General features: G+C 37.3%; 1 protein-coding gene across 3 annotated transcripts in view; it reads right to left on the bottom strand.

The window, feature by feature from the left end:
• Positions 1-15659, bottom strand: part of TFDP2 (transcription factor Dp-2) — a 158582-nt gene that overhangs the window by 116786 nt on the left and 26137 nt on the right. For all 3 annotated transcript variants that reach the window (XM_061194589.1, XM_061194591.1, XM_061194592.1), the window contains exon 2: positions 7013-7131. In XM_061194589.1, the coding sequence (XP_061050572.1) occupies positions 7013-7027 (15 nt within the window). In that variant the 5' untranslated portion in view covers positions 7028-7131. The remainder of the gene's footprint in view (positions 1-7012; positions 7132-15659) is intronic.

The following is a 15659-nucleotide window of genomic DNA, read 5'->3' as shown; positions in this document are numbered from 1 at the left end:
CAGCAGGAAAAAACCCCCTATTTTTAAAAACTTGTCACAAATCAAGTATCCAATAAATGGTTCTACTATTACTACTGTATTATTGTTTTAATCCTTGTAGATTTGTAACCTTGAAACATCCATGCTAATTTGGTACCCCAAACATCCTCTCAAAGTACTAACACACTGAAAGGATTTTAAGGCACACAAAGCTCTGTCAATTTATATCTCTGTACTTGCTTTATGTTTTTAAACTATCCACTGCTTTAACACTGTATATTCTTCAAAACCACTCATTTGATACTTTATAATTTCATAATATAAGAGCTAATTATTTCATTATTTGGGAATTCAGATGTTCCACTAATAGCTATTTCTTTTTTTCAAGAGATGCTACAAGAAATATTTCTACATATCGTTCACATCATAGAAAAGTAATTCTGATGCAAACCTATGTCTGGCATCTAATATTAAATTTTTATGGAAGCAGCTGAAGACAGAGGCATCTAAAACATAGCCTCTTAATTCTATGTAGATAATGGTGCAGATCCTTAATCCTGTCTAGCTTCTTGTAAGTATTCTATTAGAAGTAAAGTAAACCTTTTGCAACACAATTTCCAACAAAATACCACTGCATGGATTTCCAGAGTTGCTCACAAATACTAACGTTAAGCGTTCAATTTGTAAATGCCAAGAGTTTACTGTGGCATCACTAACATGCCTCTCCTTTTTAAGCTCTTCTACTACAAAAAAAGAGAAAGGCGAAATTTTTGTTGGTGCTCTACTGTAAACAGAAAGCAAAGAAGGCAAAGACAGCCTTTAATATATTTCATGCTTAATACAATGTGATTATTTAATACATGTATTACAATAACTTCAAAAGTATCAGTTTATACCTTTTTCTTATTATACAAAGATAACAGCAAAAACCTCAAACAAAACCACATATTCACAGTCGAGAGTTCAGTTACTGGAACTGTTACATTTAAACACCTGCTCTTACTGTTCAACTTTTGCTACTTCTAAGTGAAGTAGCAAACGGATTTGGAAACGTTTTAAGCAGCTGTACACCTGCACCTTAGTGAACAACAGGTTATACCCCAAAAAGATAAAAGTCAATTGTAAATCAACAGTGTGTGTAATTTTGGTCTCATGGATGGAGGGGAGGTGTTTGTATTCAGAGCTTAAATAAATACTACTAAAATTTATTTAATTAAAACTTCAAAAATGTATTAATTTCTGCTTTCATAAACACTGTATAGTTTAAAGATTCAAAGAAAAAGTAGATTTGCAAGTAGAAAAAGTTGGGTAGGAAAGGCATTCAAAAATATTAGCTATTCTTTCTTTATTCTGTCCATTTAAAAAGGATCTTTCGATATAATGTTTCTCAGATCAAGAGAAAAAAGTAAACTAATTTTATGTAAAATTTTTCATCTAATAAGATCCTGAGAAAAGTTTTCTATCAGGATATTCAAACACTGTGTTGCATACTGTAAGCAGTCACTAAATGTCTATTGAATAAAATATATCCAAAGCCCAAATGTTAAGAGTCAAACGATATTCCCCAATAACAGCATTATAATTTCACTGATCTTTAACATTTCAGATTGATATAACTGAAAGATTCAAAGCGAGATGGTCTGTGGTCAAAGTTCAGCTCTACCATTCATTCACAAGCAAGGTGTTCCTGGAACAGTCACTGCAAAATGAGGATGATACACATGTGTACAACAAACTCAGACAACTCTTCAGACCAAATTAAATAATTATGTGAACATGTTTGTTAATGGCAAAGCAATATTCAAGTTTGGGTGGTTAATTCAAAGGGCAATGGCTTTACTACTTCAACACTGACCTAGACAATTCATAAGAGAGACACAAATGACCAATAAACATAGAGAATACCAATTTGACCTAACTAGCAATTAGAGAAATGTAGTAAATTACATACCATTTTTTTGCTGATTAGATTGACAAAGATTAGAAAGAAAATAAAGGGAAATGGCACTCTCATACACCACTGGTGAATATGTAAATTGGTGCAATCTTTCTGAAATGCAATTTAGCAATATGAATCAAAAGTCCAAAAAGTACATACTCTTTGGGCCAGTAATTTCATAAGACTTTTGTTTCACGAAAATAATCCAATGAGTAAACAAAAATAAACAAAAAGTTAAAAAAAGAGAAAAAATGGAAATAACGGCCAGTATTAGGAAACTAGTGTAATATCCATAGAATAGATAACATAAAAGAGCCATTTAAAATGATGTTACAGAGTTATCAAGACAAGAAAAGGTTTTCATCATAGAGACTAAGCTAAATAGTAGGTTACAAAACAGTCTGGCCTCATTTTTATTAAAAAAAATATAATACACATAGATTTTGGTATATATATATATGTGTGCATGTGTGTGTGTATATATATATATTTGTGTATATACCAGATGTGTTCTTAGGCAGAATTTTGCTGATAATCTCTAGGCTAGTTTCTTTTCTTTATCTGTACTTCCTAATTTTTCTGTAATGAGTATTATGGCTTACATATTGTTAAAAGATTCTTTGACAAGGCAAAAAATTACACCTCAAATTATCTTTCAAATCCTTTATTGTATACTAAGTGAACTTAAGTGAGAACACATCTGCATTTTTGGTCTAGAAGAGTATCACTGGATACTAGATACTACCTGATAACAATTTTATCCCAGATACAACGAATATATTGCCAGCTCTGCAGAACTTCCTTTTGTAAAATGAAACATCCCACACCCCATGCAGTTCTGGTAGGGCTGTTCATCTTAGAGCCTCAAATGTGCTACGACAACAGGAGTGGACCCATGACCCACAGTGAAGCAGCAAACCATTTATGGTACCCTACTTACTTCTCTACAATGACTTGTCTAAGCGTGTGGGCCAAGCAGACTCAACCAAAGCTCCTCCATGGAATTTGAAATATAAATGCTAAAAAAGAAAAGTTCCCTCTCTTCTTCTGAGATAAGCATTATGAGGCCAATGTAGGCTATTATGCCTCCATATAGAGCCAAGAGATGGAAAAAGGGAGACAGAGCCCTGACGCCCATCATTTCCCTGAACCCGGTTGTATTTGAAGCCAGAGTACTCCAGACTTTTCAGTTATGCCAATCAACACATTCCACGTTTTGCCTTAAGTGATTCTGAATAGGGTTTCTAATACCTGCAACCATAAGGGACCTAGGATGGCATGGCTGAGGCAAAACTAACGTTTCACAAAAAACTGTTCTCATAAGAGAAATGCAAAATGAGAAACAGAAACTGAAGATGCAAATATTTGAACATATGTTTAATAACGCTTCCATAAAACCTGGGCAACCTCTTCTATATCTAAGAGTCACTTTTCAGCGGCATGTGACACAATTATCACTCCCCCCTTCTTGAAACACTGTCTTCACTTGGCTTCCACATCATCAGGGTAACGTTCTTTCCTTCCTTTCTGTCCATTCCTTCAGTGTCCTTTGCTGCCTCTCCTCCTCCCCAGTTGTTGGAGATTCCCTGCGTTCAGACCTTGGTCCTTATGTATTCTCTAGCCACGCATGAACTATATAATCTCATGGAATCATACTGCTTTAAAATAATCAATCTAATATGAAATGACTCCAAAATTTTTAGATCCAGCCCCAAGCTTTCCCCTGAGCTCCAGAGTCATTATTGATCATTATATTAACTGCCTGGCCAATATCTCCACCTGGATGTTTTCAGGTCCCTCAACTTTAATATATTCAAAACAATTTTTGAGTTTGCCACAAAATCCTGTACTTCCCCAAGGGTTCCTCTTCTCATTAAACCGCAAAGGCACTTACCCAGTTACACAAGCCAAATACTGAGAAATCTTTAACTTCTTCCTTGTCCCCATATCCTAATTACTCAATAAGTCCTGGTGGCTGTCCCTTCAAATACATCCTAGATTCAACCACTTTTCCCCATCTCTAATATCATTACCCCAGCTCAAGTCACCATACTCTGATGTCTGAACTACTGGGACAAGTACCAAATGAGTTCCCCACTTCTACTATGCCCCGCTTCAGTCTGTGCACTCAGCAGCCAGAACAAGCTTTTGAAAATGCTAAGTCAGGACATGAAACCATCCTCAAAACCTTCAAAGCTCCCCGCTGACATTTAAAGCACACGCTGCTCACCCCAGTGTTTGAGGCTCCCCATGACCTGGCTCCTCCCACTCTCCCCGGCTTAATTACTCCACTCCGTCTTATCAACTGGTCCTTTGCTGCTCTTTGAACGACCACACCTCCTCCTGCCTCTTCCTGGAATGCTCTTTCCCCAGATATTCACATGGCTGGCTCCTTCTCACACTGAGACTGAAGAGCATTCTTCTGTCTAAACATCATTTCCCTAAAGAGGACTCTTCTGAACACCTCGCTGAAAGAGATCTCCCTCATCGCTGTCACTTTCTCTCCTCTTACCCTGTTTTACTTTTCTTCGTAACAGTTATCGTTACCTGACATTATATATTTACCATCTTCTCTCACTACACTATGAACCCCAAGAAGGTGGGAGCCCGGAACAGCGTCAGACACTTCTATTTGTTGGAGAGAGATGGGGAGGGGGGAGATGAGAATGAGTTGCTCATGGCATTGTAAACTGGTATGAGCCTTCCAGTAAGTACCTTGACAAAACATATTAAAAGTCACAAAAATGTTCTTATCTATTGCAGTATGGCTAGTGAACCTGATTAGATGTTTAGCCTACTTCAATTCTTTCCCACATGCTTCAGCCCAGTCTGAGGCCTGACCTCTCCATGTCCCCAACTCCAGGGAATCAGAAGAGGGTCAGCTCATGACGTAGCCCTTTCCCCCTAGGTTGCTGTAGCAGAAAGAGAAACTGTTTGCATGCTCTTTGATTACTTCCAAATATACAAACGAAATAATGGGAGAATAGTTACCACTGGTTCAAATGCTTTGTTACTTTAGGGAAACAACTTTTAATATAGCAAACTGTACATACGGCTAGAAAGATTTAAGGTACATTTTTAAGCCAAAATATACTTGCTAGTTGAATGTTAACCATCTTGTTGCTCAGGATAACTTTTACATTCTCTTTTTTCTAGAGGAGAGAAAATCAAGAAAATATCCTGGAAGAAAATTCCCAATACACAGACTAAAAATTTGCTTCTTCTTTTCCCCAGACAGCACTTAAACGAATATATACAAGAGCCATAGATTAAAGCAGACTACTCTTAATGGATAAAGAAGATGTGGTACATATATACAATGGAATACTACTCAGCCATAAAAAAGAACAAAATTGGGTCATTTGTAGAGACGTGGATGAACCTAGAGACTGTCATACAGAGTAAGTCAGAAAGCGAAAAACAAATATCATATATTAACCCATATATGTGGCATCTAGAAGAATGGTACAGATGAACCGGTTTGCAAGGCAGAAATAGAGACACAGATGTAGAGAACAAACGTATGGACACCAAGGGGGGAAAGCTGGAACTGGGAGATTGGGATTGACATATATACACTAATATGTATAAAACAGATAACTAATGAGAACCCGCTGTATAGCACAGGGAACTCAACACCACTTCGCTGTACAGTAGAAACTAACACAACACTGTAAAACAAATGTATCCCAATGAAAAAAATTTTTAAAAAGCAGACTATGCCTGATAATTTATGCTAAAAAAATTAATTAGATGATAATGAACCAAAGTCTATATCTGCTTATAGCTACTCATGTGTGTTGAAAGCAAGGTCAATAATGGGAAAATAGAGATAAGTAATCAGGGTGTTTTTCTGGTTTTTGGCTGTTTTTTGTTTGTTTGTTTTTGATGCTCTTCTTTAAATGTATAATGGGTAGTATCTGGAACTATCTGTCTGGCTCACAAGATCTTTTTATACAATATGACACTTGCCTCTGGTCACAACTAGCCAGACTACTAGCAGATATCAGGCTGGAGTAGTGCCGGAGGTCCTTCCCAAGGAGTCTGAAATTAGAGCTGACATAGGCAGACAGGATTTGTCAGGCTGCCTGCCCCCATTTCCTTCACCCCTCTCTCTCTCTCTCTCTCTCTCTCTCTGAATAGGCTGGTACTGTAACAAGTAGATCAAGATGCTGACTGAGAACTCAGGAAGATGATTTGCAGAGAGACAGAGTAATGAAGCCAATGCACAGAAACAAATAGAGATGACAAATGGAAACCAAATACTGCTTCGATTCCTGGTAGATTTCAAGTTTCTGGACCCAGATCTTTCTGAGGACCCACTAAATTCCTACTCTTGAATTCCCTGAGACATCCGGTATCTTTATAATAAATTCCCTTTTTGTTTAAGGTAGCCCAAGCTGGTTTCTGTTACCTGTTATCAAATATTCCAACATAATCTGGGAACAGTAATTATAATAAATTATTTCCCTATATGTTGTAGTATTTCTTTTCTGGCATAATCCTTCACCATGACTGGAAATAAATCCATTGATACAGGGTGATAATAAGAATGTAACTTGAAAGGAAGCAGATTCAGAAATGAGAGCCTTAAGCAAAAGAAAAACAGAAATAACTTCTCCAAAAAAACTAAGTCTAATGTTCCCTCAGGAATCATCTCATGGAGGACAGCAAGCTTCTTCTGAACAACATCTGACTGTACACATTTCCAAGAGTAAATCCAAAAGAAAAAATGTGAGCCAAAGAAAACAGTGATTTTTCTCAATAATGCCAAGTAAGTCTCCAGCAAGCACCAAAACAAATTTATCACAGCACACAAAACAGGAGGGGTGGGGGCGGGTGGGAAACTTTCTGGAGATGGCAATTTTGCAGCTGTTGAGATGGAGCAACCTGGCAGCGATTTGCAACGGCCATGAGAGCACAATATTCAACAGTGTTAAAGTTTACTATCTCATTCTTTGCAGGAACAAAAACAGTGATAAACCAATACCGGTAAACTGAATTTCATTAATCAGAATGGCAAAGAAAATATGCATACGAAAAAGTACAACTCATTTTTTAAATACTTACATTTAAAAATTTACAAATACTTACATTTTTTGCCGTCATGTCAAATTGTATTCAATTTAAAATTCTGTAAAGCCATTAAAAAACAAACAAAAAAACAAAACAAAACAAAAAACTTCGTCTTCAATATTCTTTAAAAGAACATCCTGTTAAAGGGAAAAAAGGGAATAATAATGTAATAATAATAATAATAAGCAACATTTATGTCATATTTACTATGTGGCATGCATTGTTCTTTAAATTATCTAAATTAACCCTCACAACAACACTGTGAGATATGTACCATTCTAATTGTCATTTTCCAGATAAAAATTGAGATTTAGAGATGTTAAATAATTTGACCAAATCAACTCAGCTAAGAAGTGACAAAGACTGGGCTTTGAAATATTATACCATGCTGTTTTAGATAATCCATTGAAAGCAACACCAGGGCTTCTTGGAGAAACAGCCAATTCCAGCACTGGGCAGGTAATGTATAAGATAAACCTAGAACATTGTATTGTACCTAAAGTAAGTATGGGCTCGAAAAATGATGGAGACGTATCAAAAGTATACAGGAGCCAGCTTAAAGGGTCTACAACTTAAAGGGACAACTTAAGCCAGCATAAAGGGGCAATTAAGCACCTAAGTATATACTGACAGCAACAGACTATAACAGATTCTAAACCCATTAAATAAAATAATAATCCAGGAGTCCATACTGATAGAAACAAATAACGACGAAGAAGGGAAAGCTCTTCTTTGCAATACAATGCCAACTAATATGTATACAGAAATTGAAGCAGTTAGAAAACTACCAATTTGTAAACACTGATATTAATGGATTAGGCAAGAATCACCAAAAGATGCTAAAACTAGTAGATGAAAGTTGGTGAGCAAAAGGATATTTACATAGTCTTGAAATATTTCCCTACAAAATACCTCTTAATTCAAATTTTACAGTGCAGAAACCTGGCACATACCACTTCACCCAAGTTGATCAAAGCTACCAAATGACAACCAACAATGAGACAAACCAACATCACGCATCTCCTCAAGTGCACTGCAACGGATACAGTATCACTTCTGAGGTATTTCCCAAAATGTATAATCTAAATCTAATCATGAGGCAGCAACTGAGAAATTCAAATTGAGAGACTTCTATGAAATAATGGCCTGAGCTCTTAAAAAAATATTAGTATCATGAAAGACAAAGGAGGCTTAAAGAAACAGTCCAGATTTTAAAAGACTAAAGTCATATGAAAATTAAATTTAATGCGTGATCCCGGACTGGATTCTGAACCACAAAAAATAATTGCTATGAAGACCATTACTGGGGCAATTGGAGAAATCAAAACATGGTCCACAGGTTGGATAACTGTATTGTTTCATTTCTTGCTTTTGATCAGAGGATTGTGCTCTTTTTTTAAGTAAATGTCCTCATTCTTAGAAAAAATATACCAAAATATTTAGTAGTGAAAGGGTATGATAGGAGCTACTTACTTTCAAATGATGAAAAAAATATATAATCTCTATATATGGAGAAAGTGGGAGTGATAAAGCATATGTGGCAAAATGTTGACAATTGGGCTTCCCTTGTGGTGCAGTGGTTGAGAATCTGCCTGCTAATGCAGGGGACACGGGTTCGCGCCCTGGTCTGGGAAGATCCCACATCCCGCGGAGCAACTAGGCCCGTGAGCCACAATTACTGAGCCTGCGCGTCTGGAGCCTGTGCTCCGCAACAAGAGAGGCCACGATAGTGAGAGGCCAGCGCACCGCGATGAAGAGTGGCCCCCGCTTGCCACAACTGGAGAAAGCCCTAGCACAGAAACGAAGACCCAACATAGCAATCAATCAATCAATCAATCAATCAATCAATTAAAAAAAAAAAATGTTGACAATTGGTGAATCTGGGTGAAGGGTACTCAGGAGGTCTCTGCCCTATTTCTGCAACTTTATTTTAAAATTATTTCAAAATTAAAACTTTTATAAGACATTCAAGGGGAAGGATAAAATAAAATTTCACCTCAAAAAGACCATAAATAATAGGGGCTTAAAGAAATGGAGGCTCCATATGTCCGCCTTCTATGCTAGAATTTGAATCTACAAGTCAAACTGTTGGGGGTTGGGGGGTGGGGAGATGTTTTTACTTTTCAGTAAAGCAATGTAATTTTTCAATGATAAAGAAAACATATATTTAAAAACCCAAGCAAGACCTGAACTACGCCTGTGATTTTTGCTTTCCCACTGTAGCTGCAGATTTGTTCACGTCTGTCATGACCTAATATGAAAATCAAGTTCCTACACTGGAACTGCTTCACATTTATCAGTTATTTGTTATGTCCTCTTCAGTGTTACAAATATGACGTAAATAATGAAGCACAAGTTCCTGACATCCCATTCACCAAACTACCTGACATATTCAAACTAAGGAACTTAAGGCTAAAATGGAAATATTGCATTTTGAAGATTAATATTTTAAGCAAGTTTGATTTAATAGATCTACATAAAACTCTGTAGCTAACAGATATGAAACATCTCTTTAAGCACAGACTTACAAAATTTGTCCACATACAAAATCACCAACGGAGTAGCAACAAATTTCAGAGACAATATTATGCAGATTATGGTCTCTGACCACAATGAAATTAAATTAGGAGTCATTTTTTTCTAAAGTATACTTAGAAAATAAAACTATAGCATTGCTCAAACAATCCATGAATTAGAGAAGGAAATTTAAAATGTTTAGAACTGAATGACAATGAAAACAGTAATAAAAAAACAGTAAAGTGCAGCTGAAATAGTACTTAGAAGTAAATTTACATTTCTCTTCATTCATTAACTAATCAACTTAAAAGCTTTTTAAAAAGATCAGTGGGAACTCAAAGAAAGAAGAAAAGAAACAAAAGAGTAAGAATTAATGAAATAGGGGGCTTCCCTGATGGTGCAGTGGTTCAGAATCTGCCTGCCAATGCAGGGGACAAGGGTTCGATTCCTGGTCCGGGAAGATCCCACATGCCGAGAAACAACTAAGCCCGTGCGCCACAACTACTGAAGCCTGCGCTCCTCAACAAGAGAAGCCACCTCAATGAGAAGCCCAGGCACCGCAAAGAAGAGTAGCCCCTGTTCACCGCAACTGGAGAAAGCACACGCACAGCAACAAAGACCCAACGCAGCCATAAATAAATTAATTTTAAAAAAAAGAATTAATTAAATAGGAAAAAAAATCAAAATAACAACTGGTTCTAAGTGTCCTGCTTGAAGTAGACATCTAATAAGCAGCAGTGTAGCAGAGTGAAAAGAGCATGATTTTTTTTTTTTAACTTAGGCTCAGTCTGAGCTCTGACACTTATTAGCTGTGTGACCTTGAACAGGTGACTTAACCTCTTTGAGCGTCAGTGTCCTCATTTGAAAAATAGGTATACAGAGTTTTTCAGGGTTATATTAGTGAAAGAGGAGGGAAGGGGGTAGGGCACAACCTTTGAAAGAATGACATAGCCCTTGAGGTTACGACATAAAACAGGTTAGAACCAATTAGGTCCAAGAGGGCAGAAGATTCGACTTCCAGGAGACCTTGAGCCTCATTACATGCCCATTGTAATACATTAGCATGTGCTAAGTGACACACCCACGGGCGCCATGACAGTTCCGAGGTCAACCATAAAAGGCCAAAAAGTGGACAGTGGTGGCCCAATTCCTGGAAATCTCCGTCCCTTCTCCAAGAGAGGTGGAATAATCCTCCCACTCGTTAGCCTATGAAATTACTCAGCCCATAAAAACTAACCACTCCATATTTTGGGGCCTCTTGCCTTCTGAGATGGCCCACACTCTGTCCGTGGAGTGTGTTTCCCCCAGGGCCATTCTCACCTTTTCAGATGGACCACATTCTGTTTACAGAATGTGTATCTCTCTAAATAAATCCACTTCTTACCTATCACTTTGCCTCTCACTAAATTCTTTCTGTGACGAAACATAAAGAACCTGAGCTTCATTACATCCTGAGACCAGATGTGTGATCTCAATTAAAAGACAGTGGGCTCAAGTCCCAATCTGGGTTTTGGCTGGGTTTGAGTCCCGATTTGTGGGTTCAAGTCCCAATCTGGGACTCGAGTCCCATCTGAGTTGTGCTGTTTCATTAAGAGTAAGTTAGACACATTGTGTCAAAGTGAAAAGCAACAGATCACCCAAGCCAGTGTAACAAATGTCCTCCAATTTATAAATACATAAACACTGAACACTCTGAACAGCCAAAAAAAATCAGTTTTAAATATTTTTAGATGGTCTTATGACCTATTGAAATATAGTTATAACAACAACAACAAAATAAACTCTTTTCTACCCAAAGTACTTGCTAAATTTTAGAAACCTGCTGTATCTACCTAAGGCAGATCCTGTTGCCTACCCAATATCATTTTCCTCTTCTTCCTTAGGAGAAGTTGAAGGTAGCAATATGCCCAACTGAAACTACTACATTGTGTCTCCCCCTCAGATGGGTTGACCATGACATAATTCTAGCCAATGAAATATAAGCAGACCATCATTGGGCTCGGCTACTAGATTCAGCTAGTAAATGCTGTTTCCCCCCCTCCCCATTTCTTCATTTCCAGAGTATGGTTGTAATGGCTAGTGCTCCTTGTTTCCATGCATCTGCTTCCTTATTATACTCAGTGTTTAGTATGGGATTATATTTCCTAAGGGCCAGGCTGCTGAGTGACACTGTTACTCATGCAAACAAGAAGAAATTAACAGGGTGTTACTATTTCAACACACTGTAACAGGAGGCAACCAATAAGAATACTTCGTAGCCACATTAATTGAGCTTAATAAGACAAAACATAATTTTGTTTAGTATTCCCTTTGCATCTTCTCACCAAAGATAAGCATAAACTGCAACCTCTAAATGTTACCTAAATGATAAAAGTTTGAAATAGAGCCAAAGTACATGAATATCTTGAGCACATTTACATTAATATCTCTGTGCCTCAATCTCTTCATCTACAAAATAGTATTAGTACATCTACTTAATTAAATGAGTCAAGACATGGAAAATAATTAGGACACTGCCTAGCAAAAGGTAATCAATGTAAAAGAAAAAAGTGGTTCACTGACTCATGACAAATTAAGGTTTCTTCCTCCAAAATAAATACTTAATTCACATATAGTTGAAGTGATAAATACCACAACATTTAAATATGGTAAAATGTTACTAAAACATTTAAATGTGGTAAAATGCTATTACATTTAAATCCAAGTTTAAAGCAGAAAAAACAAGTGTTTAACCGTGGTTAAGAAAAACTCATCTTAACAAGAGTCGGCAATAACTTCATTAATTTATCTATCTATCCAGCATTTACTGAATACCCACTATGGGCAAAACACAAATCCAGGTACTGGAGACCTCCTAGTAGATGACAGAAACAGGAAGCATAAACCTTCAAGTGTAATTTAAATGATATAAAATTACATTAAGATAAATGTTATAAAAAGAAATGGGATTGCAACAGACATCTTCATTCAATTAAAAATGAAGAAGTATGCTGTACTGGCTTTGAGTGATAGCCTATAACCTTTTAATTAAAAACATACATTTCTAAGTATTTTTAAAGCTTTTATCTTTCTTTTACATTGCCTTCAATCTAAAATCATTTGCAGTATATGACTTGAATCAAGGGCCTAGAGAGTAAATAAATGCAGCACTGAATGTTTCAAGAAACTGCCATCTTTGGCAGTACTGGTGATTCTCAAAGATAAACCAGTCATGTGCACTGATGCCTTATGTTTCATCCCGACTCAACAATTGTACTGTTCTTCCTGTCACCATGCTCTGCTGTTGGTTAAAAAAATAAGTCAGATTTCTTCTTCCAGCTTCATGAACACATTATGTCAAGCTCAAAAAGTCAATCTTAGTGACCTCACCATCTGCCATGATCTCTTGTCAGACTCAGACAATTCAACTCCCACAGATGGTCTCAAAATGCAAGCCCCTTTCCTTTCCAATCACAACTTAGCAGCTGTGGGCACAAAGCCTTCTAAATTGGTACAACATTAATCAAAATATAAGGAAGAAAGCAAAAATAATTATGAATACATTTTACAGAACTAACATCACTTGAATCGGGGTTTGTAGACTTTCTCACACTGCTGAAAAAGATGTTACTAAAAATTAAATTTCAGCAAAGCCAGCATATTTCAATGGACGGCAATAGTAATTTTAAATACATGCTCACGTTTCAAAGTTTGGAAAATATACACAACAATAAAACAGATAACAAATAGCAGCCATAATCCCACCTCTGAAAGGCAACTACCATAAGTTTTTGACATAACTTTCTTCAGTATTCTCTTTCTGCACTCTAACTTTTGATAAATGGTATTAATTAGAAGATATTTTCATAAAAAGTGACAGTATGTAACTTTTTCTTAGGTGATGAGCATATCTAAGTGCTTCACCTATATAATCTCATTCAATTCATATCACAACTCTATCAGGTAAATGTTATTACTGTTCGCATCTTACAAATGACAAAACTGAGCTTTAAAGAGTTGAAGTAATTTGCCCAGTTAATCAACTGTGTAAAATGGCAATGCCAGAATATGAAGCCAGGATCTTAGACCAGCAGACATATTCTTAACTACTATGCTAATTTGTAAAATATATTTGCCTTGCGATACAATAAATATATCCTCAAAATAGAACAAAATAGGGCTTCCCTGGTGGCACAGTGGTTGGGAGTCCGCCTGCCAATGCAGGGGACACGGGTTCGAGCCCTGGTCTGGGAGGATCCCACATGCCGTGGAGCGGCTGGGCCCATGTGCCACAACTACTGAGCCTGCATTCCAGAGCCCGTGAGCCACAACTACTGAGGCCCACGCGCCTAGAGCCCATGCTCCACAGAGGGAGAGGCCACCACAATGAGAAGCCCGCACACCGCAACCAAGAGTGGTCCCCGCTAGCCTCAACTAGAGAAAGCCCGTGCACAGCAATGAAGACCCAGTGCAGCCAAAAAAATAAATACATAAAATAAATAAGTTCAAACAATAGATAAATAAATAAAACAAAATACATAATGACTATTACAATAAATCCATATATAAAAGGATAACTTATACCAAAAGAATTATTTTCATATAGTACAAATCATATATCATTGGGTCAGGTTTTTCCCCTTTTTAAAGGTTCTTTCTTTATTTAAATTTCAGTATTAAATTTACATTTATTTTTCTGGGTAGGTAGTAAACTTCCTCATTTTTTTTACAGCTATATAGTATTCCTTTACATTGTTACACCATAACTTATGTCACTAGTCCCCTACTGATGGACATTTAGATTTCCTACATTTCTACACTGGTGACAGTAATCACAATTTAGTGACTCAGTCCTCAATGTCTGATCTGCTCTCTGACCACCGTGCCAGCTCTGTGTTGAACCACTTTCCCATATCCTTCTCTCATCTAGGTCCACTGGCCTTCCCGTCCGTTCTTCAAAGACAGGCTGCTCCTGCCTCAGGGCCTCTGCACATGCTGTTCTCTCTGCCTGGAACTTTCCCCAGCAGTTAACACTCCGTCCTTCAGATCTCTTCTCAAATGTCACTTTCTCAGGGAAAACTGTCCTTCTCCCACTACCCAGACTAGGTCAGGAGTCTCCAGTTAATGCTCTCCTACCTTCTCCTTTCATAGTACACATCTGGTTGTCATTATCTATTTATTTGTGTGATTATCAGATTGTGGCCCATCTCTACAACTAAGGAGTAAATCCTATGAGGGCAGGGACCCTATCTATTTTGTTTGTTTGTTTTTTGGCCGCATCACACGCCTTGCAGGATCTTAGCTCCCTGACCTGGGATAAAACCCAGGCCCTCGGAGTGAGAGCACAGAGTCCTAACCACTGGACCTCCAGGGAATTCCCAACCCTATCCATTTTGTTCACTTATTATATATCCAGTGTCTGGCACATGGTTGGAACTCAAGAAATATTTGTTTTTTGTTTGCTTTTTAAGAAATATTCATTAAATTAATTATGTACTCAATATTTTATTTATTTTCATGTTTTAATAATATATGATAATCTCATTTAATATGACTTGGTAGCAGAAAATGAGAAAACATATGAACGTTGAACACATTCACACATCCAAAATGCCACTAAGCTACATAGCAGAATGTTGTGTCACTTTCCTGTCATGAACAAAAAGTGTTTTGGAGCCAGCATTATATCTGTGTTCATTAATTTCAAAAAATGTTATTATGGGAAAAATTTTATAATAGAGTATATTTAATTTCACTCATGTTTAAGGTGAAAAGAACAGTAGGCAAAAGTTAACTTTTCTTTTTTTTTTTTGGCTGCGCCGGGTCTTAGTTGCGGCACACGGGATCTTTGTTGTGGCACCTGGGTCTTTAATTGCAGCATGCGGACTTCTTAGTTGCGCCATGCAGACTTCTTAGTTGCGGCACGCACTCTTAGTTGAGGCATGCGGACTTCTTAGTTGCAACATGAGAACTCTTTGTTGTGGCATGCATGCGGGATCTAATTCCCTGACCAGGGATTGAAGCCGGGCCCCCTGCATTGGGAGCGCAGAGTCTTACCCACTGGACCACCAGGGAAGTCCCAAGAGTTAAAATTTACAAGCTGCCCTTCTAAGAAACCATCAACATCTTACACATAAAAAGAAAAAGATAATTGCTTTTATGTTCATTG

This window comes from Eubalaena glacialis, chromosome 6, assembly GCF_028564815.1.
Source record: "Eubalaena glacialis isolate mEubGla1 chromosome 6, mEubGla1.1.hap2.+ XY, whole genome shotgun sequence".
Taxonomy (NCBI): Eukaryota; Metazoa; Chordata; class Mammalia; order Artiodactyla; family Balaenidae; genus Eubalaena; species Eubalaena glacialis.
Note: the sequence above shows the minus strand (reverse complement) of the source record. Positions and strands in the feature narration are given on the sequence as shown.